The following is a 22,732-nucleotide window of genomic DNA, read 5'->3' on the forward strand; positions in this document are numbered from 1 at the left end:
TGTACACACCTACAAGCACCTTAAATACATTTTCCCTTGCAGGTCAGAGACAGCTTCCTTGTACCGAATGGGATTTCCCAAGAGAAACGTTCTCCAATACTGAAGAAACAACGGGCAGCTTCATCCCTCAGCAAAACCCTGTCTGAATATTTGATCTCTGAAAACATCCTGGCCAGACTCACCACTTGCTCTTCCTTTAATGTTTTGCAGTTGTCTCTGGTTGAGTGGACCTGGTTCAGAACTGTGGCAGCAGAATAAAATCTACAAGATGTCTCTTAAATCTCTGTGGGAGACCAATGTCTATCATTGTCAAATAAGCAAAAAGAAGAAAAGACTTTCATGTGAGGGCTTCAGATCCTTACTTCAGCTACCTTCATCTTATACCTGTAGGCTGTTCATACAGTCTCATAACCAACAGAATTACAAACATACATCTAGAAGAGTGACCTCAACTGGTCTAAATACTGTAGTCCACCACATATTGTACCCCATTTAAGAACTGAATCCCTGCCTGGGAACTGTCTAAAATGCAGGTTCCACTTTTTTGGAAGGATTAGGCTAGTACTGGGTCCCCCATGAGATATGGAGCACCAAGTGGTAAAGGAGCTGATGTGCTGTAATGGTGGGAGAGCCGAGAAATCCCAGATTCAAATCTAACCTTGGCTCTGAATTCATGTGTCTTTAGACAAGTTGCTGGCTCTGACTCAATGCACCCCCACCTCAGTGTGATAATAGGAACAACAACACTTATCTCTATCTAACAGGAATGCAAGAAATGTCAAGATAATATATGTGAAGCACTTGGAATAATCTAAAGCACTTTATAACTCCTAATATTACCTAGAATCTTAATCTATATGATGTATATGTATAACCTGTACATTGGAATGTCTTCTTTTTAGAATTTATATCATCTTTCCAAATTAAGAAGCCACCAGATGGCTAGAATTATTTATTAATTACTATTTATATAACACCTTTTATATTTCAAGTGCTTTAGGGTTCTTATTTCTCTCTCTTATGATGCAATATGATGCCTGCACCATACAATCCTACAACTAACATTTATTTAATGTATATCCTGAAAAAAGTCGTTATCCTAAAATAGCAAACTGTTCATCCATCACTTGGCAATCACACATCTTCTTTCAGATTTCAGCAATTCTTTAAATTTGCATAAATCTCTGCCTTCTTCATATATAATGGGAGACTTGATTGAGAGGCCAAAAGAGCCAGTGTAGCTCTTTGATCATCTTTTTAATTAGTGCCATGCTGAAAATTTCTGCCGCAATTTTTTCCACTATTCTCATTAAATTTGATAGAAACAAACTGCTTTCAAAAGTAGGTGGAAAGTGGGATTCTTGTAGTCATCCTGGTCAAAACACTTGGGGGGGGGGCTTCCCTGCCATCTTTCTGCAACTGTTCTTACAAGAGTCTGCAGCCTTCCTTACTTCCCACACTTCCAGTAAATGCCAAGGGAAGACATCTGGAGAAAATTCCTCCAGTGGGAGGTCAGGGAAACAGAAGACTGGAGAAAAAATATCATGACAACTTCTGCCACCCTGCAATATTAATACAAGCTCAAAAACACCACCAAAAGAAATAATAAAACAGAATAAAGCAGAAATACAGATGCAGGAGATGACACTTTCAGGAAACTGGAAGACATTTTCAGCCAGGGTTAATTTTATCCAAAAGATTAACCACATGCAAACAACTTCATGGAATAACTCCAAATTCAAAGCATGGTGGCAGTAACCTGAATGCCACCAAGGGATGGGAACCAACAGAGGGGTATGTGAGGTTCAAACATTCTGGGTAGCCCGGAATTATCTACACACATTCTTAAATGTAAGGGCCACTTCAAACCAAAAACAACGAGACAAAAAAAAAAAACTCCAAACACACAAAAGGTTCACAAAATTGCAGAGTTCAGAAACACTAGGAAATAGTCTAGCCAACTGTTTTGTAAGACATCTTCACTGATATTCCCCCCACCCCACCCCTCAAGCCAATACTTTAAACCAGGGTTTCCCAAACTATGAGGTGTATCTTCCTTGGGGAGGTGCAGACAGAGTCCAGGGGAGGTGTGAAGAACCTTTTAGTTGTACATTGTTACAATAAATCCACCTTTCCCAAAGTTTCATTGTATTGTTTTCATCGTTCATTTGTGTTCATTTTATTAATTTATATTTAATTTTCTATCCCACCTTTATTATTTTTACAAATAACTCAAGGCGGCAAACATACCTAATACTCCTTCCTCCTCCTATCTTTCCCACAACAACAACCCTGTGAGGTGAGTTGGGCTGAGAGAGGGTGATTGGCCCAAGGTCACCCAGCCGGCTTTCATGTCTAAGGCGGGACTAAATTTTGGTGTTTGGATTTTAAGGGGAGGTGTGTACATTAAGATTACAGTAAAGGGAGGTGTGTGGGAGCAAAAAGTTTAGGAACCCCTGCTTTAAAGAGATCAATTGGCCTTTGACTAGATTAAAACAAAGCACCAGAAGAACAAACATGAATTCATGGCTGATCTTACAAGCCCTTTACAGGACAAATCTGCCAAAGATTTGCCATGAAGAACAGTCCACATGACTATGATTCTATGATCTGAATTCTATGGAATCTGAAAATCTTGCTCATGCACTCAACCTTCAGCACTTCTCATGAGAGAAAGAAACTTGCTTTAAAATAACAAGACATTTTAAGTAATGCATGATCTTGCAGCTGTTATTATTTCTGTAACTCAGACAAAGAATGGCAAAATGTATATAGCACTAGTCATTAAATCATTCCTGTTTCCTATCCATGGCCAACAACACTCTCCAGTCCTTCAGAGGGTCTGGGGGCCAGTGAGGGCCCAAGGGTACCTACCACCCTTGCAGGAGACATTTTCCATCATTATGGTGCCCAATCATGAGTGCACATTTCAATAAGCAATTAAATTAAATTTGTATGAGGGTCCATAGATCAGTGGCATTGCATGCAGAAGATGCCCAGTTCAAATCTCTGATGTCTATGATTAAAAGAAGGCTTGACGTCCTATAAAAACTGCTGCTGAAGATGACTGACTTGACACATGACCTTTTATCCCCCCATAACTGTAACTTCATTGACTGTAATTACCACAAATCTAAAATACTTAAGCTAATTTCTGCATCTTATATAGCAGAAAAAGACAAACTCAAAATACTGAAACACATCTTCAAGTGGCCTTTAAAAGGTTATGCAATATTCAATGATGTCTCTAAAAGCACAACAGAGGATTGTGAAGAAAGACAATGATTAAAATAACACATGGCACAATCCTGCAAGACTTTTCTTCTCTGCCAGCACCACTGCAAAAGACACTGCTTTGATTCAACTCCTTTTCATTCCAATGGAGCTCTTGCGAAGATTAACCCTCATGGGCTGAATACCCAGAATTTTCTCTCTATGTAGAAAAATCCTCAAATTGAGTAGATCTTCCAAAAACACCTGAAAGGTTTTAGCAAGAGATCATATTAAAATGACCCTTAATCCTCCTAGTCATAAGAATTAGGAAATGGGCTAATCATTTGGGGGTCCAACTACAAATGATCATTTAGTCACAACAAAAGAACATATCTGCCTTTCATTTGAGTTTTTAAAACCCTTCTCTTCCAACACTGCTCAGATACAATTCTTTTGACTTTTAATTCAGAAATGTCCAGCACAATTTTGGCAATATCAGACATTTCTGGTTAAATAGAGTCCAAGGACACATGAATGCACCCCATGCTTCATCTTTTCCTGTGTCAACATGACCCTAGTTTCCTGGAGGGGTGATGCTAGTGGGGAAGGAACTGTTTCACTGGGGTTCTTCTTCCCAGGATGTATGCAAAAGAAATACAGGGGAATTTTTCCCATGCTGCTCATGTAATCTCATAAAAGGATCACATCTGATGCAGCTTAATAAATCTAAAGTATTGCTCCAACTTTTAAGAATTCTGCTTTGAAACAAACCAGCTGTTAGAAAAGACATAAGCAAGAAAGACAGACAAAAAAGAAAACAATTCCCACTAAATACAAATACAAACATGTAACAAAGACTATAAAATTTCTTTGTTTAAATACATACAAATTCTTTTAGACTCAAATACTGCTTTTTAATGCTGTCTTTCAGGGGAATGAATGAATGACTATCTATCTATCTCTATAGTGATATGAGGTGAGGAAGATAAATTGAAATACAGAATAGAGTAGAATCTATTGCAACAGCCTGGGAGAGAATTGTTAAATCTACAGTGCGGTAAATCTTTTAACCCCCCCAAAGAAAAGTCAACTCCATTCTGAAGTAGAAAGGCTGATTTTTTCTTTCTTTCTTTTTTGCTTTTGGAAGATGCTTATGGGACGAAAGAAGGGAGCAGGTCATTTTTCAGCTGAACTCATTCGTTTAGATTTAATAAAGGCCATCCCATGTGTCCTCATGTGGGTGTTTAAGGCAGCTTCAGTTTCAAAGGTCTTTGCGCACACTTTGCATTTCCTGTCGGATGTGGATCGATCAGTTGATTCCTCCTCACGGCTGGGCTTGTTCTCCTGCTGACTGTCTTCTCCAGAGCCATTCTGTTTTGAAACGGGCTGAGGTTCCTTCAGCTTATGTACAATGAAGAGATGCCTAGACAAAGAGACATGGGATGTATAACAAAGACCGCATTCCCTGCATTGATAGGAGGAGCCATCAGATTTGTGCTGGGGAATATGTTCGTGGAACTGAAGCAGGTTCTCTGTTGTGAAGCCACAGACGGCGCATTTGTGAACTTTAAAAACATTGATTTTCAACTTCTTCAGCGGCTGAGTGATGGCCCCTCGAGGGGGCCTGAATTCCAGGACTGGCTCCTCTAATTTACGCTTTGGACTGGGAACCTGAAGAAGTTGAGAACAACATTAAACATGTCCATTAAAGAAACAAAGAACAACACTGCCAGTCACTTTCCTATAGAGTTCTTGTAATTGAAATGAAGTTTGGGACAGACAAGAAGAAGTCTTTCCTGCAATCTGTAGTATAATTTATAGAATGTACTTTCATGCAATATGAAGATGGTCACTACCATAAGCGACTTTAAGAAGGAAGTCATAGTGGATTAGGAAGACGTGTATTCCAGCAATTATTAGTCATAGTAACGTCTTCTTCTATCTTTACAAGGATAACAACAACATGATACCAGACAAACAGCAGGGTAAGGTCAGAACCTTTGTGCCCCACTTATGAGTTTTTAAAATAGGGATGTGCAACATATTTTTTTAGGCCAAGGGCCTGCTCTATCAGGACAAAAACAAATGGAAAGGGCCAGGCCAAAAACTACATTTGATTTAATTTTAATTAAATACAGTCCACATGATCATTCCTCACGGGCTTAATATTTTTTCTGTTCTGGCAGATGAACATTCAGTGGCAACTTTTTGAAAGAACTCTTGGGGTCAGCATATGGCTTCAGGTTGTACAGAGGTGGAAATGACATGGGCTTTGATGGACCGACAAGACGATCTTTTTAAACCTCAAATGTCTATACCTGGGGAGTAGACACGACAGACATCTGTTCCTAGCAAGGCTGGTGGTCAAAGCACAGCTTGCCTCTGGCCTGTTTCCAGAAAAACTGAAACAGGCACAAAAGATGGCAAATGTGCCAGCATGCAGATATCTACCAGCTACTCTCTAATATTTACCAAGTAGAAAACCCTTCCCACTTGCCGACTATGTGATTCCAAGCTCCCTTTAGCTTTCTGAACAATCTGAAAAAGGCATTGGGTCCCATGGGGCAGGTTCTGTGCTTGGTATATTGTGCTTGAAGGGGATCCATGGGCCTTTTTATCCATGGCAGTTCTGTTCCAGGGTCAAATCATGGATAATGATGCTACATATGAGACCTAAAGGCTAGAGCAGTGTTTCTCAACTTTGGCTACTTTACGACGTGTGGACTTCAACTCCACAGAATTCTTCAGATCTTATCTAGATGTCGAATGGCTGTATGACTAAGATTATTCACCCAATTCAGATTTTCATTTCCTTGATTCCTACACTAAGAACATACTGAAATTCTCACACAACATGAACAGGGCAGAGTGCAAAAGATACAAACAAGCTTACTGGGAGATTCTAGCAGGTACAGCTATTATATATCATTATTCAGAAGAATGGTATATCCTATCTGAATGATGGTCCTCTTGCACCAAGTGCATAGCTTCAGGACATGGAGCAGTGGAGGTGGAAGAGGACACCCATCTGGCCAGCCAGACCAGCAAAATCAAGCCTGGTGACCAAGGGGGGACACATATCACAGCCAGATCACCCTCAGATCATTCACATTATAAAGGGATTCCCTAGATTGGCTTGGGAGAAGTTCAAGAGCAGTCATAGTTTGGTTTTCAGCACACAACAGCATATATGAAGCAATTCACTGCCCATAGTGGCTAGTCTGAGGTCTAGGAGAGCCAGGCCAGCTTCTTTAGAAATATTAGGATAGCTGGACCAACATCCTGATCTAACTTGAGGCAAATACATATGGGATTAGATTTCCACGGTTTACACCCAACCCAGCCTTACAGTACAACCGCCAGCCTGACCTACTTGACACACCTCAGACTGTCTCTTAAGACAGACGGAATTTCTAATTCTGGAATGTCTGCAGGTCTGGCTGAAAAAACTGATGAAAGTAAATCAAAGGACATATTCCTGGCATAAAAACTGTACTATGTCCTCAAACAGACGACAGAATGGATAGTTTCATCTTTAGGTACTTCTTTCCTATCACTTCCAAAAAAACTAAATAACCTATCCTTTCCACATATGATTTGTTGCAAGGGCCCAAAATTTCAGTAAGCTGATATTCCAGTTTTTTTTATAAAGAAAAGGGACAGTGAAGTTTGCAGAGGGTGGAGGTGGAGATCCAAGCCAAGACAGTGGCCATGCCAGTGTGGTCAAAGTCCCATCCCTTTTTCATGCATGCAACAATTGATTGCACTGCTATAACCAGTATTTTGAATTTTGACCTCCTGCGGATGCTGCTATCAAAGAGGAAAAAAGACATATGCTTCTACAGAAACATGATACACATGATGCATCATGAGAAACATGGTATCCCACCTTCGTGTCTTCCTTGACTGTACTTTCTCCCATGTTAGTTGATTCTGCCATTTCTTTCACATCAGGTTCTTTAATGCCATGCATCAGCTGAATATGTTTTTCTAGCATTAATCGTTTAGTAAAAGTTCTTCTGGAATCTGGGCAGTGCCTGAAGAAAACAAAGAGCAGACTATGAATAGATGGGATCAAATATGTGGTGCTATCCAAATTATACTCAACAATTAACAGACAATATATACCTAACCAAGATGCATGAAAGGGGAAAGCTCTCCTTCTCCATGTCTTAGAGGTAAACCTACTTGATAAAGAGCTGATGGACCCACTGAGGTAGCATCGTATGAACATGCAACATGCAAGGATTATTCAACGATGTTGCAAACCTGAGGATCTATGAGAAATCTTTAACTGTTGCCAGTCCCTTTGCCACGTGGTACTGCTGAATATTTGTGTGTTTACATAAACAAAAACTTTCAAAAGCAGAACTTACGAGCAGGTGTAAACTTTCCTGATGCCTTTGTGCTTGATACGATTGTGACGGCAAAGACTGTGTGATGAACTGAATGATTTGTCACATTGTCGACAAGGATGTTTCTTCATTTGCTTTAATGAGAGGAAATAAAACATTGAAGGAGGAGGCAATACCTTTAAACTTCAACTGAGGGATTCAGTTTGGAGCCTTAAAGGAAACATTCAGAACACCACTGACTCTTGGAAACAATTTGGCAATGTTGGTTTGACACAGTTTCAAAGCCATCAGCTGTGTGCAGACTTAAATTCTGCAGACTTAAAGCAGAACTGCTGAAAGAAACAGGACTGAATTTAGTCAAGTCTGTATCCAACCCCACCATGTCCACTAGGGGGAGCTGCACACAGATAATTATTTTTGGAAAAAACAGTAACTTCTCTCTTACCTATAATAACCTAATAGATACACAACACAAGGGGGATGTGTGTGTGCAGGGGAAGTCAGAAACCTCGTTATGAAAATGTCCCAATGCCCAGTTCCAACTGCTTTCCCCAGGCCCATAGAAGTCAAGGAGAGGCAACATTAACTAGACCAGATGGCAAAGAGCTGAGGAATGAACAGATAAAACACAAAAATCCAGCTGTTAAATGCAGGCCAACACAGGGATCCATCCGCCTTTTTTTTTTTTTCATTCCTTGTACTCAGATCTCCTGCCAGAGTGGTTTGCCCCAGATTCCTGTTACCAATTCTATTAGGCTTATGGTGTTTTAGATTCAAAGGCAAAAAGATGTTTCAGAACATGTGGGATGTTTATATAGTACTTTCTCTGTAAACTCCCTGAAACAGCTGCATCCTTTTCCAGGTCCCACCCTCTGCAGCTGTGGGGGTGAAAAGGAAGCTGAGAACCAGAAAAAATGCAATCTGACTTCTGTTATATGGCCTATTTTAATACTAGCTTTGTTCTAGTCTTCCTGTAAAGTCAGTTTCTGGACCTGATTTACCTTGTACAGCTAACAATCTGGGACACTTCTGTCCACTTTTAGCACAGGCGATCAGTTAAGCCATGAAAAGACTGGAGGGCTGTGATTTAATGCTGAGTCCGGTGAAAATACATGTATGGTTTAAGGTGGTGCTGAAAGGTACTATGTACCCATAAGGAGCTCAAAGCATCTTTCTACTCTCAATTCTGAAACACTGCACAGCTTTGCTATAGACTTTTTTACCCGGGATACATATACACAAGTCCAAGGCAAATAAGGACTGAAGATTTGCCTAATTAACTAAGCAGACCAACCTGCTGAAGGACATCTACTTTCTACCCAGCTTTGAGAATTCCCAGAAGCATCTAAACGACTGCTCTTACAACAACAAGAAACAGCCTTCACCAACCTGGTACTAGTTGAAGATCTTAAAAGGATTTGAATCCCAGATATTTGGAGTGTGCCTTGATGAGTTCCCCTGAGCTGGGAAGAGAACTCTGAGGTCAGCCATTTGACTAACTTTGGGTCCACTCAGCTCACCATCTTCTTCTCTGTCCCAAGCTCTGTGTTGACATAGGGTCCTAATTAGGGTCCTAATTCATGAAAAGATCCTTATTTTTGATAAAAAAAACTGATTGGTAATAAGAGCTTTCTCCATGACTACAGAAGGCAGGGAAGGATTACTTCCTCTCCACAGAAAAAGGACTGCATTTGTCTAAGACAGTGTTTCTCAACCTTGACAACTTTAAGATGTGTGGACTTCAACTTCCAGAATTCCCCAGCCAGCATGCTAGCTGGGGAAATCTGGGAGTTGAAGTCCACACACCTTAAAGTTGCCAAGGTTGAGAAACCCTGGTCTAAGAAGAAAGAGGCAGAGAAGAAAGAAGCATGAAGAAAAGCAAGTCTGGATGTTGGGTTCGGTTCAGAGAGTGGAGTTTTCACTCCTTAAAACCTTGCTCGCTGAGATAAACTGGCCCTACAGGGGCAACCCTATCCATGGGCAGATTACATTCTCAGCCCTGTTTCAGATTACATGCCCCTCCCCATCTGTCCTAGGGATGGAAATCTAATCCCATATGTATTTGCCTCAAGTTAGATCAGGATGTTGACGCCATGCCCACAACAGGCAGCTTCCAGGGCCTGAAGCAACCTGAAAGCTGCAACATCAGCTCTTTCAACAAAACACTTGCAAGCAGAGCACCACACAATGGAAGGATGGAAAGCACAAGCCTGACACACAAAGATCCACATCTTCTACAGCCAGTGTAGTATAGTAGTTAAGGTGCTGGAGTATAATCCAGGTTCAAATCCATCCTCAGCCGCAGAAGCTGAATGGGTGACTTAGGGCTGGTTCCCTCTCCCAGTTCAACCTATCCCCAGGATTGTTTTTGTGGGAAATGGGGGGAGTGTTACATATGCTGTCTGAACTCCTAGAGGGAAGGCAGGATATAAATCTTGCTAGCAAATGAACAAACAAAACAACATACAACTTCAGCCATCTGCCCTCAGCTGCACAACCCTTTTCACCCACAGCTTTGGAAAGAAATTACATCAGCATTTTATTACACCAGTTTACTTCAACCTATTATCCTGAGGAATTTTGGGGCAGCAATTCTCATAATACCCTGGCCTGACCAGGAAGGGTGCATTGGCTCAGGATGATGAGAGCAGCAGTCCAACACATCTGGAGTTTGCATTGCAGCATCTCTCACCTAGCAGCCCAGATCTGCATGAAGCTGCTCCTGTTTCTACCAACACCTTGGAGCCAATTTCATTTTCACAAGATTTCCCACAGGTCATCTGCTGCTTTTTTCCTCCCATACCTCCTCAACCCTCTCAGACAGCAAAACTGACATGATTTTTATTAGGTTTACTTCTGCCTAGGGGTTTGCACTGAGTATCAGACATAAAAAATTATGATTCCCCCCCACCCCCTGCTTACTCAGTGAATGTTAGGGTGGGAGATAGAAAGGGGAAAATAATTTGCTACTCCTGTTCAGCATCTGAGTCGTGCCATCTTCCAGATGTATTTGCTGTATACCCAGCCTTTCCCCCACCTCCGATGACCTTCTTCTAGCACTCAGCAAATATTCCCCGATCCTCGCATACCCTAGGCTCGACAATGGACAGAGCGGGATTGGATTTCTGTAGATGCAAAGGGACTTCCCTTTTTAATTCTTCCTATTGTGTCCTGGAAGCTCCCAACCCCCACAGTCTAATGGACAGACAACTGAGAAAATGTTATGCATGCAAAAGGGTGCATGTATAATCTTATAGGTAGGGATGTGTGCTAGTTCTTTGTGCACAAAGCATCAGCATCCATAGAGGCCAATATGAAATGAGTACAGGTAGTCCTCACTTAGTGAACACTCGTTCAGCAACCATTTGAAGTTATGACTGCACTGAATGTGGGCACTTATGACCGGTTTTCAAAATTGCGGCCTTTGCAGCGTCCCTGAGGTCACATGATTGCGATTCAGGGGCTTGGAAACCGGTGCACAATTATGACAGTAGCAGCATCCCACAGTCACAATCTGCAACCTTCACTGCTGGCTTCTGACAAGCAATGTCAATGGGGAAGCCAGCAGGAAATCTTAAGTGGTCACGTGGTGTCACACTTAATGACTGTGTGTGATTCGCTTAACAGCTGCAGCCGGAACTGCCAGAACTGCTGTCATAAATTGGTGCAGTCATGTGATTTTTCACTTTACACTTAGCGACGGAGTTCCCAGCCCCAATTACAGTCATTAACTGAGGACTATCTGTAAGCTGTGCCCCTTTCATATATACATTGTGCTACAGCATGCAGGTACACAAGTGGTAGAGCTTGGGTAGTGATGCTTACAAAACCCCTGGACTCTGATGATGCCTCTCGGCAGACATATGTATGAATTGATCCAGTGGATGAAGCTGTTACGTGGAGCTCTTTTACTGGGCAAAGAGAATATGCCTGCATTCTCAATGACTAATATGTGTTGCCAACAAAGGCAGTACATCAGCTTTAGTTCATTAATAGAACAAGGGCCAGTTTTAATCACCAACTGAATGCCCTCTGGATGTTGTTTTGACTATAACCCTTCTGTTCCTTGTCATTTTTAATGTTTTAAATAATTTGTAAACCACCCAGAGCCACGTGGCATATACATTTTAATAATAATAAAAAAATATAAGCCTTCCCCCACCGATCCAGATGGCCCCGACCCCATTGGCCTTCCATAAGTCTGTGAAGACCTGGCTTTTCCTTCAGGTGCTAGGGCCAGGATATTAGTGAAGCCCGATACGTGTGTTTAGTGTTGTGAATCCTTGTGAGGTGCCTTGATCATTCCATGATGATGATTTTCAGTTGTATTTTGTTTTGTTTATATTGGTTTTATAAATTGGTTTTTGTACTGTTTGTCATCCTTCCAGAGTTATTTGTTTAAGATGGGCTATGAATAACAAATGTATATACATATAAATAAATAAATGCATCTCTGCAAAATCCCGCTTAGCATGCTGGTGAGATGTTCTGTAATTTAATGCAATTTAATGTCATTCAGTGTGATGGAATGTAGCCTCAGATTCTCAAAAGTTGGGAAAGGCTGGTTGAGTGCAGACTTGTTTTGGAAGCTGATTTATTACTTGTATGTTATACTACTAAAGAATGCAAGAGAAAAATGCATAGGCAACCTTTCTTAACAAACATAGTTGGTCACTTTGGTCTTGTGGTTAAGGCAATGGGCTGGAAACCAGGAGATTGAGAGTTCTAGTGCCACCTTAGGCTTGAAAGTAGGCTGGGTGACCTTGGGCCAGTCCCCCTCTCTCAGCCCAAGAGCCAATCAGGCGTGGTATGAGAGTTCTAGTCCCGCCTTAGGCATGAAAGCCAGCTGGGTGACCTTGGGCCAGTTCCCCTCTCTCAGCCCAAGAGCCAATCAGTCATGGTATGAGAGTTCTAGTCCCGCCCTAGGCGTGAGAGCTGGCTGGGTGACCTTGGGCCAGTCACTCTCTCTCAGCCCAACTCACCTCACAGGGTTGTTGTTGTGGGGAAAATAGGAGGAGGAAGGAGTATTAGGTATGTTAGCCACCTTGAGGTATTTATAAAAATAATAAAGGCGGGATAAAAATTAAATAAATAAATAGTTTCCTTTACTGAATGATACATTTTCACAGTTTCTTCAATATTTCCAAAAAAGCCATATCTTGAGGTTTTGGCAACGCACCAGTGCAATCAATACATTCAACAGATAATTCAGTTCAGAAACAGACAGCTACTAAGAATAAAATATTTCAGCAGTCAACAGCCTCAGCACCAACTTAAAAGCAGCTTGACTCCAACGTTCATACAGGCTGTGCTCGCGCAACATGAACCACCCCCAGCCACCCACTCACCAGTCAACAGACTCACTGTGTTGTGTGCTGGCATCAGACAACACAGGATGATTGGATCTATCATGCCGCAGTCAATTTTTTGGTTCTTACAGCTGCTACAAAGGAAGCTGTACTTGCCTCTTCACTTCTTGTCTTTTCATGTTTTTTTCCCGCCAAAGGGGAGAAAATTTAAAACCCAGTGATCAGCACTGCTCAGCCACATTCAGGAGGGGTTTTTCTGGTCCTCTCTGGCCAAGGGGAGAGGGTGAAACAGAGGAGACAGGTGGGAGTTCCCAAAGGATCCATTTTTGCTGGGCTCTTGTAATCTCAGGAGTGGAAAGAGTCAATTAATATTCAGATCAGTCATTTGTATGGCATGGAGAGATTTAGTTGATTGGAAGGAATTTGTTTAGTCCAAACAAGGCCAGGGATTTCTTTAGGTAAACAGCTCATCTGCGCAGACTGGAGATTTCACATGATACACGTACCCTGTCCCATGACCTGGTAAGTTTGTCATGCAAACAGAGCTAACATATATAAAGATGCTAGAGCAACAACTTACTTTTCCATGCTCTTTCCTCATGTGGGATATGTAAACATCTCTCTGAGTAAACAGCCGATCACATTCCCAACATGTCCAGCCAGGATTAGATACTTTTTTGGGCTCTGCTTTCTTCACAGAGGAGGGGGAATTCTTCTCTGCCTTTTCTGTCCCATTGATGGATTTTGAGTCTTCTTTATTGTGACTGACTGAGTTCTGGATGGTAGGCTTTGTACTTAGAGGCAAATTGATACCGAGATTTGGTGGTCCTTCAACACTTTTCAATGTTCCATGCATAGACTAAGGAAGGGAGGAAGGAAGGAAGGCAATTAGACTGTATCTGCTATTTAGAGGGAATGGGATATTCAAGATTCAAATGACTTTTTATTCAGAGCTTGTACCTAAATAGTTGTGCATTTTATCAATCTCATGTGACAGCACACAAGACTTCATGTGAGAAAACTGAAATCTTACACAAGATTTGGTGTCTTTGCATGAGATCTTCTAATCTCATGGTACAAGATCATCAAAATCATTAACATGAAATAATATCTGAGATGTCAAGCTATTTGTATTTTTGAAGCTGGAGGCATCCAGGGCTTGAAAAGACTACAAATGTCAATATTGTTCTAGAACAGTAGATTAGTGGTTGACACAGTAATAAAGAGGGACCCTCATCCTTTTTATCTGAATGCACTGCTAAGTTCAGGTGCTTGCTCATCTTATAAGCACAGGATACCCCCCACTTTCTCTCATCTTCTCTTGGTAGCTTCCCTATTATTAATTAACGTTCCATTATTGTTTTATGCAATCGTTTTGCTTCCAAGTAAATCAGATGACATGTACCTTGATATGATCCATCATGAGTTGCTTCTGTGCATACAAAAGTGAGCAGTCTGGACACTTGAAGACAGATACTTTCTGGTTTTCAATGTGCTGGTCAAAGTGACGATACAGCAATGGCTGCAGGGTAAACACTGTGTCGCACATGGAACATTTGTATATTATTCTAAAAACCAAAGAGAGTCGAAGAAGTAATGACTGCCCATTGCAGTCCTTTAGTTCATGGAATGACTACATGAAAGTGTTACTTGCAACAAAAATAGACACATTCAACACTGTATGTTCTCTTCTCCCAGATGCATTGCAATTTATTCAGATGCATTTCTCCAAGAAAAAGCTACAGAATATTTGGGCATGACTCAAATGTTCTCATGCTTGTTACATTAGGATTCACAGTGTCAGAAAATCACTTCACCTCCAAATATGGAGGAAATATATGGAGCAGGAGTGGAACCCTACCTTTGAGTCCTGCCTCAATATGGATCGTATCTTCTGCATGTTAGCTCCATAGATACACAGCTGTACCCAGACAGACATTCCTTACAGGCCTTTCAACTAATATATGAAGGTCAGGAACATATCTGGAAGGGCACAGTGATAATGGGCATGAGGCTAACAAGTGTAGTCTACTCCTTGTATCATAAATTCACTCTATGGAAGGCTTCTATGCCATTGGAAGAGCCTCAGTGTAGATCACCAGAGGCACAAGGTACAGACTGTTGTGCTGTTATCAGGAGGTGTTATCAGCCATTTACCATTAAGGTTGATACTGATATTTTGTCTGAAACAACATTTAAAGCAGACATTCTTCCTCAGGTAAAACATCTGAGGAACATCAAGAACTACCAAAAGAATTCTGATAGTACCAGCAAACATTCTCAGGGTTTCTTTTCCAATCTCTAGGTTTTTGTTTTTTAAATGAAGAAGCACTCTGTGTTGGTAACAGATGTTAACTATTTAAAATAGCCTGGCTTCTCTGAAAAAGTGATGCAAATTTCTCTGAATTTTCGGTTAAAGTCAACATAAATATCAATATTTTTACTACAACATAAATTTTCATAAACATGGGAGAATTAAGTGCCGCAACTCAATCTCTCAACCTTCTAAAGAGCTGCAGAAACCATCTGGTGATGCTGTGCCCAGATGGAAGGGACATGGCCAAAATGAAAAAGTTGAAAACTTGAATTAGATAACCCTCTAATTCTCTTCCAACTGCACAATTCTATGGTTCTATGATATTTGAGGATCACAGCAAGTGATAATCATGTTTTACCAACATACCCAACATTGTTCTTTATTTTCAAAAGTCTAAAACGAAAGTCCAGGTGACCAACCAGAATAGCAGAGGCTGTTCATGAAGAAGAAGTGGGACTGCTTAAGGTAACAACATCTTAAAATTCACCCTTTATATGTTTGGATGAGGAAGGAGGAGTAGATATAGCAATCAGGGAATGGCTAGAAAGAGTTTTTGCAAAAATTGCAGCTTATGCACAGACAGAACTGGTAGAAACATTCATTACAAAAGAGGAAGAGTGAATTTCCAAGATAGGAGTGCTAACAGAAATTGAAACGACAGAATGTTAACTGAATCCTCCTTATTCTTACTAACACTCTTCCCTCATAAATTCTCTTCATTCTTGGCTATGTTTGTGCCACAAACTAACCAACCACATTTCAGTGTAAGATGATGTATGAGCCAAAACAGCGTAGTAACTTTACGGCTTATCATCATGCAGACACCGAAGACAGGTCACTGAACAAACATTTTAGTTAACCATAGATGTTTCCCATCACTCTTCATGCTGTCCTTTTGAAATTCCTCAGCAACTTCTAACTAAAACAATGGATTCTAGATAACCAAAATGTTGCCACATTAAAATTACTCTGTCCTCCATTTCTATGTTATATAGGCTATCACTTCTTTTACCTATAGGAATATGGGTTTCCTCTACCACACTCAGGATACAAAGCTCAGTCTTGTCTCCATTATTGCTAGCTTTAAATATCTTAGCATTTAATTCACTTTCTTTGAGCAGGAACTGGTGTCCAGGATTTCAGAGGCATCTGTTGGAGGGTAATGATGGTAAAAACAATCAAAATGATAGCTGCAACTGTGTGATTGAAGGAACACCTGTTTTTTATGTGTATTGCACCAAAAAGGGCATAGTTGCGTAGTCGTGACCACTACTTTGACTTTTTGACCCCCTGGGGAAGATGCCCCTGCAGAACTTGATCTGAATCCTGCCCATGTTAGATTCAAACTCCCAAGAAATATGTGTGTTCATGTCCTGATGCTTGGCTTCAGGAATTTCACTACATCAATCTCTGAATCTGAACAATCCACATTTTAAAAAATATGAAGGATGTGCCAAAAGCTTCATGCACAAACTATTTTGAGCACCTAACAACTGATTTCAGGTGGTTTGTGTCCGAACTTAAACAACTAGGTTTGATGCTGGCTATGGAATGACATGGAGCTGTTTTGTTCACATTATAAACCAAAATATGGTTCTTCCAGGCTGAGGTAATTTGGGGAGGAAGGTACAGAAGATTGGAGGATGGCAGACTGGTAGGATATGCCATACTGAAACACTGGAGGTGGCAGCTGGTGGAAGGGAGTGAAAGGAAGATGCTGGAAAGATGAGAGAGAGAAAGCCGTGTGGGATTTGCCACACTAGAAGCTGCAGCGGAGGAAAGAGACAGGGTGATGCAGAGTCCTCTTGCCTTATTTAACCTGTCAAGTCTCTCCAAGATCCTTGCAGATTTTTGTTTCAATCAAAACAAAAAGCAAGCTGTTTTCTCCAGGTGGGTACAAGCCAAGACTCCAAAGAATGCCATTTGTCCTCCAGGCGCAGCAGTTCCTGCTCTTTTGTTAGGTTGTTGTCACCTGTTTAATTCAGGATTATCTTTCTCTCTGGTCCACTGATTTGGGCAAAACAGGATTTCCCTCTTTCCGCCTCCTCTCCAATTACAACTGCAGCTAACAGCTAAGCCACCGACAGGAAATGGAGAATAAGGGCAAACACTCCATAAATGATTCAGCAGGATATAAAAAATGTTACATTTAAACTTAACTCCCACACAAAATAGTATGATGGAATCATATAACCCAGTATGTCAAAGCCAAACCTGTTTTAAAAGGCCATCCATACACAACAGAGAAAGAAGTAACAACTCTGGTTTAACAGAGAGTCCCCCAAAATAACAACTCTTATATGTATTTCCCTAAGCCAGAATCTAAGAAGAACACTCTCTTAGTGCAGTTCCCAAAAGTTGTTTTTCCATCCAAAATAATTTCCTCTCTCCCATTAGTAGCGTCTAAATAGACGGGCAAAAAGTTTCAAATTCAGAACATTTAGAGCTTGAAATGGGTTGTTCCAACCTTGCAGGAGGAGCCTATTTTCAACCTGAGATACTTTACACACATTTTACACACCTTATATCGAAACTGCATTACCTAAAAGGCACAGCACGTGCCCTCCAGCTCAAGCAATACAAACTGCTAAGTGCTTTTGCCTTTTCCTGCTTCTCAAATGGCATATGAAGAAAAAAGCCCTATCATAATATATAGGATGTATTTCTTTGGAGAATACAGGTAGTCCTCGCTTAACAACCATTTGTTTAGTGACAGTTCAGACTTACAACGGTACTGGAAAAAAACAACTTATAACCGGTCCTCATACTTACGACCATCGCGGTGTCCCCCCAGTCACATGATCATGATTTGGGCACTTGGCAACTGGTGTACATTTATGACCATCGCAGCATCACATGGTCACCATTTTTGACCTTCCCTGCCAGCTTCTGGCAAGCAAAATCAATGGGGAACTGCATGACTCGCTTAACAACCATGCAGTTTGCTTAATGCCTGATTAAACAACTGCCGCAAAAAAGGTCGTAAAATTGGGTCGGATTTGCTTAATGACTGCTTCACTTAGCAACCAAAATTCTGGTCCCAGCTGTGGTCATTAAGCAAGGACTACCTGTAAGCACACTATGTCATTTCAGCTTTAATAATTTCTGGAATTTGACAAGAATGACACTTACTTAGGCTCTCCTATCTTGATTCCAGGATGTTGTGTATAGGCATGGGAATGTGTGCTGGGTGCCGATTTGAATGCCATTGGGCAAATAGGACACTTGTAGAAGACTTCACAATGAGAACCTTGAATATGGGACTTGAGCGCAGCCACATCGGAATATACCACATTGCAGTGGACACAGCTGTAAGAAAGATATGGGGTTAGAACCTTGCAGGATGTATTGGCCAGGACAGAGGTGGTGAACGATACTGTAGAACTTCCCTGCACACAATTCTAACCAGACACAGAATATTATTCAAACAGAAACAGAAAAGAAAGCCTGCCAAATTCCCCAATAAACACTGGAAAGGGTTCTTATTGTAGCTGAATGGAAAGCAACAGTGGTGATGGAATAGGCCAAGAGCTTTTACCTTCCTGCATAACAGGCCACCATGAAACTCAGATTTGCATACAGAAAAATTCTGGAAGTGAAATAATTTTGCAGTGAATAATTATAATTTTAAAAAGATCCACCATCGTCTTTCCAGCAACACAGAAGAGGACACAACCAGTCCAAGGCATCTGCTCTTTGGCAGCTATATTACATGGGAGAAATTTCCTAGCATCCCTTGTGCAGGATGTAGAGATGCAAGTAGGTGAGCGAGGCCATGTGCGATCAGAGGCTTGCTCACAGAAGCCACAGCAGCAAGGAAACATGCACATCTCAGGTTTCCTGACATGTGCTCTGTTTAAGTATTGCTGTGTTGGCTTTATACCTGGCAGCAGGGCACAGCTAATAAAAAAAAGATTACAACTTACTAAATATAATACTGAAAATAAATATAGTAGAATTTAAAAGGAAAAAAAAAGGAAGGACAGTGCAACTTTCCTTCCATGCTAGGAAAGTGCTTTTCGTACACCACATTTTGAACCAGACTGTCTTTCTTGGCAAGATCAGCCCAGCTATAGAAATCTAATAAATAAAATCAAATAAGTCTTATACACAGAAGGTTTATTCCATACTGTGTAAAGTGAGGAGGTGAAAACCTGTTGATATGCCTTCTCAGTGCTTCCTCCTACACTGATGTTTTTCAAACTTGGCACCTTTCAGATGTGTGGACTTCAACTCCCAGAATTCCCCAGCCAGCATGTCCATACATCTTAAAGTTGCCTTGTCTGAAAAACACTGCCCTTCACTCTGGAATATTTTGCCTCCTGAGATGCAGAAGGCCCCTATCTTTTGGCTTTAAGAAGGAATTGAATGCCAAAATTTTCCACAGGGCGTTTGGGCAGAGATGGTGATGTATACTTTAGTTAAGTTGGAGAATTGTGCTTTACCATTATTTTTTGCGTTTGATTGTAAATCACCTTAAACATTAAGGAGTATGTAAAATGCTGCATAATTGCACATTTGTATAAATGTAGATGGTATAGGGAATGGCCTTGAAGGACAGGAGGAAGAGCTGGTCAGATAAGCAGGGCCTGAACCTATTCCAAGAAACTAACTTGAGCAACATCTAAAAAAATCACATTACAGACAGAACCAAACAGAAGTTATAAGTACAACTTGCTCCTCTGTGAGACAGCAGTTAGATTGGTCTGGAAGGTAAGAAACATCTTCTGATGAGAAAAATTTGGTCCCACCCCCTTAATCAATAAGATAAAGATGATCAAGATACTGAAAAAGGAGGGAGATCCTTCCTTCCTGGTCCCAAGAGAGGGTGATTTTTGTATAGATTTGAATAGCTCTGAATCATCAGTTGTCATCGTCGTCATCATCACCACCACCACCATCGTTATCATTATACTAACCGGAATCCGACTCTTCTTGTATAATGCAGGCAGTTCTTTGTGACATGAGTTTGGAAGTGGACTGATCTGCAAATGGCTCCACATTCAGGGCATGTATATGGAGATTTATGCTGATGAATCCTCTGATGTGATGCAAAACTGCACAAATTTGGAAGCAACATCTGGCAGATACCGCAGGTCTTCTACAGAACCAAAAAAGGTGGGACAATCAGCCATTGAACTCAGGCACAAATATTCTACAGAGTTGGTTATGACCGACAACAAACTTCTGAAATAAAATCACAGCATGAAATACCATCATTGACAAATCAATTTAAAACAGTAACAGTAAAATGGCCATTATTTACAATTGCTTGTAATTGATTCTTTGTTCTTCTACACATCTAGATTAAGAACAACTTGTACATTACAAGCAGTAAGGTACAAGTGTTTATTCATCACTGTCTTCACTTCTTACCCCTTCCTCTTCTACCCTCTTCTCTCTTTCATTAAGATGGAATTAGATTTTAAATTCCTTGGAGCAGACCTACTTTCTTCTGTTTAAATTTAAATTGCCTCCCTTTGACTGCAACCGGTAAAGTGGTGCCCACCTCCTCTCTGGGCATTTGGTTCAGTTTACTACTGAAGTGCTCTTACGGTCAGGAAGTTTTTTCTCACATTCAGTCAGAATCTGCTTTCTTCTAAGGTCAACCCATTACTTTATTTTCTATTTATTTATCGACTTTTATCACTGCCCGTCTCCCCCCACAGAGGAGGGACTCTGGGCAGTTCTGCATCCTATACTATGGAACTACAGAAAACCTTTCTTGACCTTCTTCCAGGTGACATTCTTTCAGATATTTGAACAGTCCTATTATTTCCCTCCTGAGGTATCTTTTCTCAAAACAAAACCTACCCAGCTCCTTCAATCTCTCTTCACAGGACTTAGTTTCTAGTCTCCTGACAATCCTCAGGTCACTTTCCCAAACCTGTTCAAGCTTGTCTGAATCCTTCTCAAAGCGTGGTGTTTACTAAAGCAGAACAGAGTATAATGACTATTCCCCATGTTTTAAAAATTGTATTTCTAGTAATGCAGCCTAAAACTGCTTTTGCAGCAGCAGCAGCAGCAGCAGTATCACTGTGTAATGGGCTGGGAGAATCACCTTGAGAGGCAGGATGAGGAAGAGCTGCAGCCTAGGCAACAGTCAGACAAGAGATATCTCAGCCCACGGAAGGAATGGGGACGGAGAAAGCATCTCAGAAGGGACCCTCCCTAGTTCTCTGGAAAGTAAAGGCAAGGGGGGAGAGAGATGCTTTCAGACTTGCAAGTTTCTGTTACTGTAACCCTACAATAAAGGTAGTATTAGTACTCATGGTTCTGGTTTTCTGCCTGGACTACCTCGAAGGGCTGACACACTGCTTGTTAATATTCAGTTTAGGAAAAAAAAATAGACTTCTTAGGGAAAAAGTAAACCCTTCTAGAGTATGGATTTATAACGCAACATTTTTTAAAAATCAATTCAGATTCTTGTGGGATATGAAAATAGCTAAGCCTGTTATACCTGACCAACTCTTTCCCAATTTGTGCCCATCAGATATGTTGGGACCTACAACTTCAAAATTCTGTGTCTATGCTGGCTGAGATTTTAGGGTCTTGAAATCAAAACAGCTGGAGGGCACAGGTTGGAGAAGGTTCTTAAGCAGTAAAAACCAGAGGGAGAGGGGACCTACATCAGATACTTCCAACATGTTTTGTGTTCATTCTACCACTTCAATTCACAGCAATCTTGGTTAAGCGAAGAGGTGGTAACTGGCTTTAGAATACCAGCAAGCTTTGGGACTAAGTAGAGGATCTGGGTTGTTTTATTGCTAGTATATTACTCCAGTTTTGATTGCTAAATTGGACAATTCATTCTCTAAAACTGCTGGAAATGTAATGAGGAAATCAGATCATCATTTCATAATCAGTAGCAATGTTGTAAAGCTCAACAATTCTGGAAAATGATCCAGACTAAAATGAAACAAATGTTAAAGCCTGAATTCCCATTTTAACCTGCCATCTTTTTAATTAAACTTTACTAAACCATATATCCCTTCAAAGTATATTGAATTAGGTTTGTATATGCTAACTGTCCCAAGGATATTATATGCCTTATATTGGAAAGGTTGTTTGATTCCCTCCTTGGAAGAATGGTTAACAAAGTTGTGGGAGTATGCGTCAATGTCCAGAATAACTTCGCACCTTAAAAATAAAGCTGACATAGAATTCAATTCAAAGTGGAAACCACTGCTGGATTATAACTGTATACAGTCAGTATTTTGACTTCATGGGATATTTAAATTGGGATAGATTCTCAGTATCAATTCAATTTATTAGAGCGTATTTCAGTCTGTGATTTATACTATGTTGGCCATGGTTCCTTATATTTATTCTCAGCTCAAAGCTTAATTGTCTTTGAAAGCTTCTTCGTCTTTTAAAGTGATATAATATATTCAATTATTCATAAATAATTAATGATATATTGAAAAACTGAAACTCCATATATTTTTAGATCCCTTGAATCTCTTATTCTTTTCATTTGTCTTTCATTTGTGTTTGTTTATACTCTAACTCTAAAACTTCTAATTAAAAAATATAGG

General features: G+C 40.6%; 1 protein-coding gene across 1 annotated transcript in view; it reads right to left on the reverse strand.

Annotated features, from left to right (window-relative positions):
* Window positions 1–2,261: 2,261 nt before the first annotated feature.
* Window positions 2,262–22,732, reverse strand: part of ZNF532 (zinc finger protein 532) — a 30,187-nt gene continuing 9,716 nt past the window's right edge. Inside the window, exons 2-8 of the mRNA XM_063295781.1 lie at window positions 20,114–20,295; window positions 18,327–18,503; window positions 14,283–14,445; window positions 13,458–13,736; window positions 7,590–7,702; window positions 7,103–7,250; window positions 2,262–4,884 (exon numbers count right to left, since the gene is read on the reverse strand). Of these exons, the coding sequence (XP_063151851.1) occupies window positions 4,390–4,884; window positions 7,103–7,250; window positions 7,590–7,702; window positions 13,458–13,736; window positions 14,283–14,445; window positions 18,327–18,503; window positions 20,114–20,295 (1,557 nt within the window). The 3' untranslated portion in view covers window positions 2,262–4,389. The remainder of the gene's footprint in view (window positions 4,885–7,102; window positions 7,251–7,589; window positions 7,703–13,457; window positions 13,737–14,282; window positions 14,446–18,326; window positions 18,504–20,113; window positions 20,296–22,732) is intronic.

Source organism: Candoia aspera, chromosome 2 (assembly GCF_035149785.1).
Source record: "Candoia aspera isolate rCanAsp1 chromosome 2, rCanAsp1.hap2, whole genome shotgun sequence".
NCBI classification, from domain to species: Eukaryota; Metazoa; Chordata; class Lepidosauria; order Squamata; family Boidae; genus Candoia; species Candoia aspera.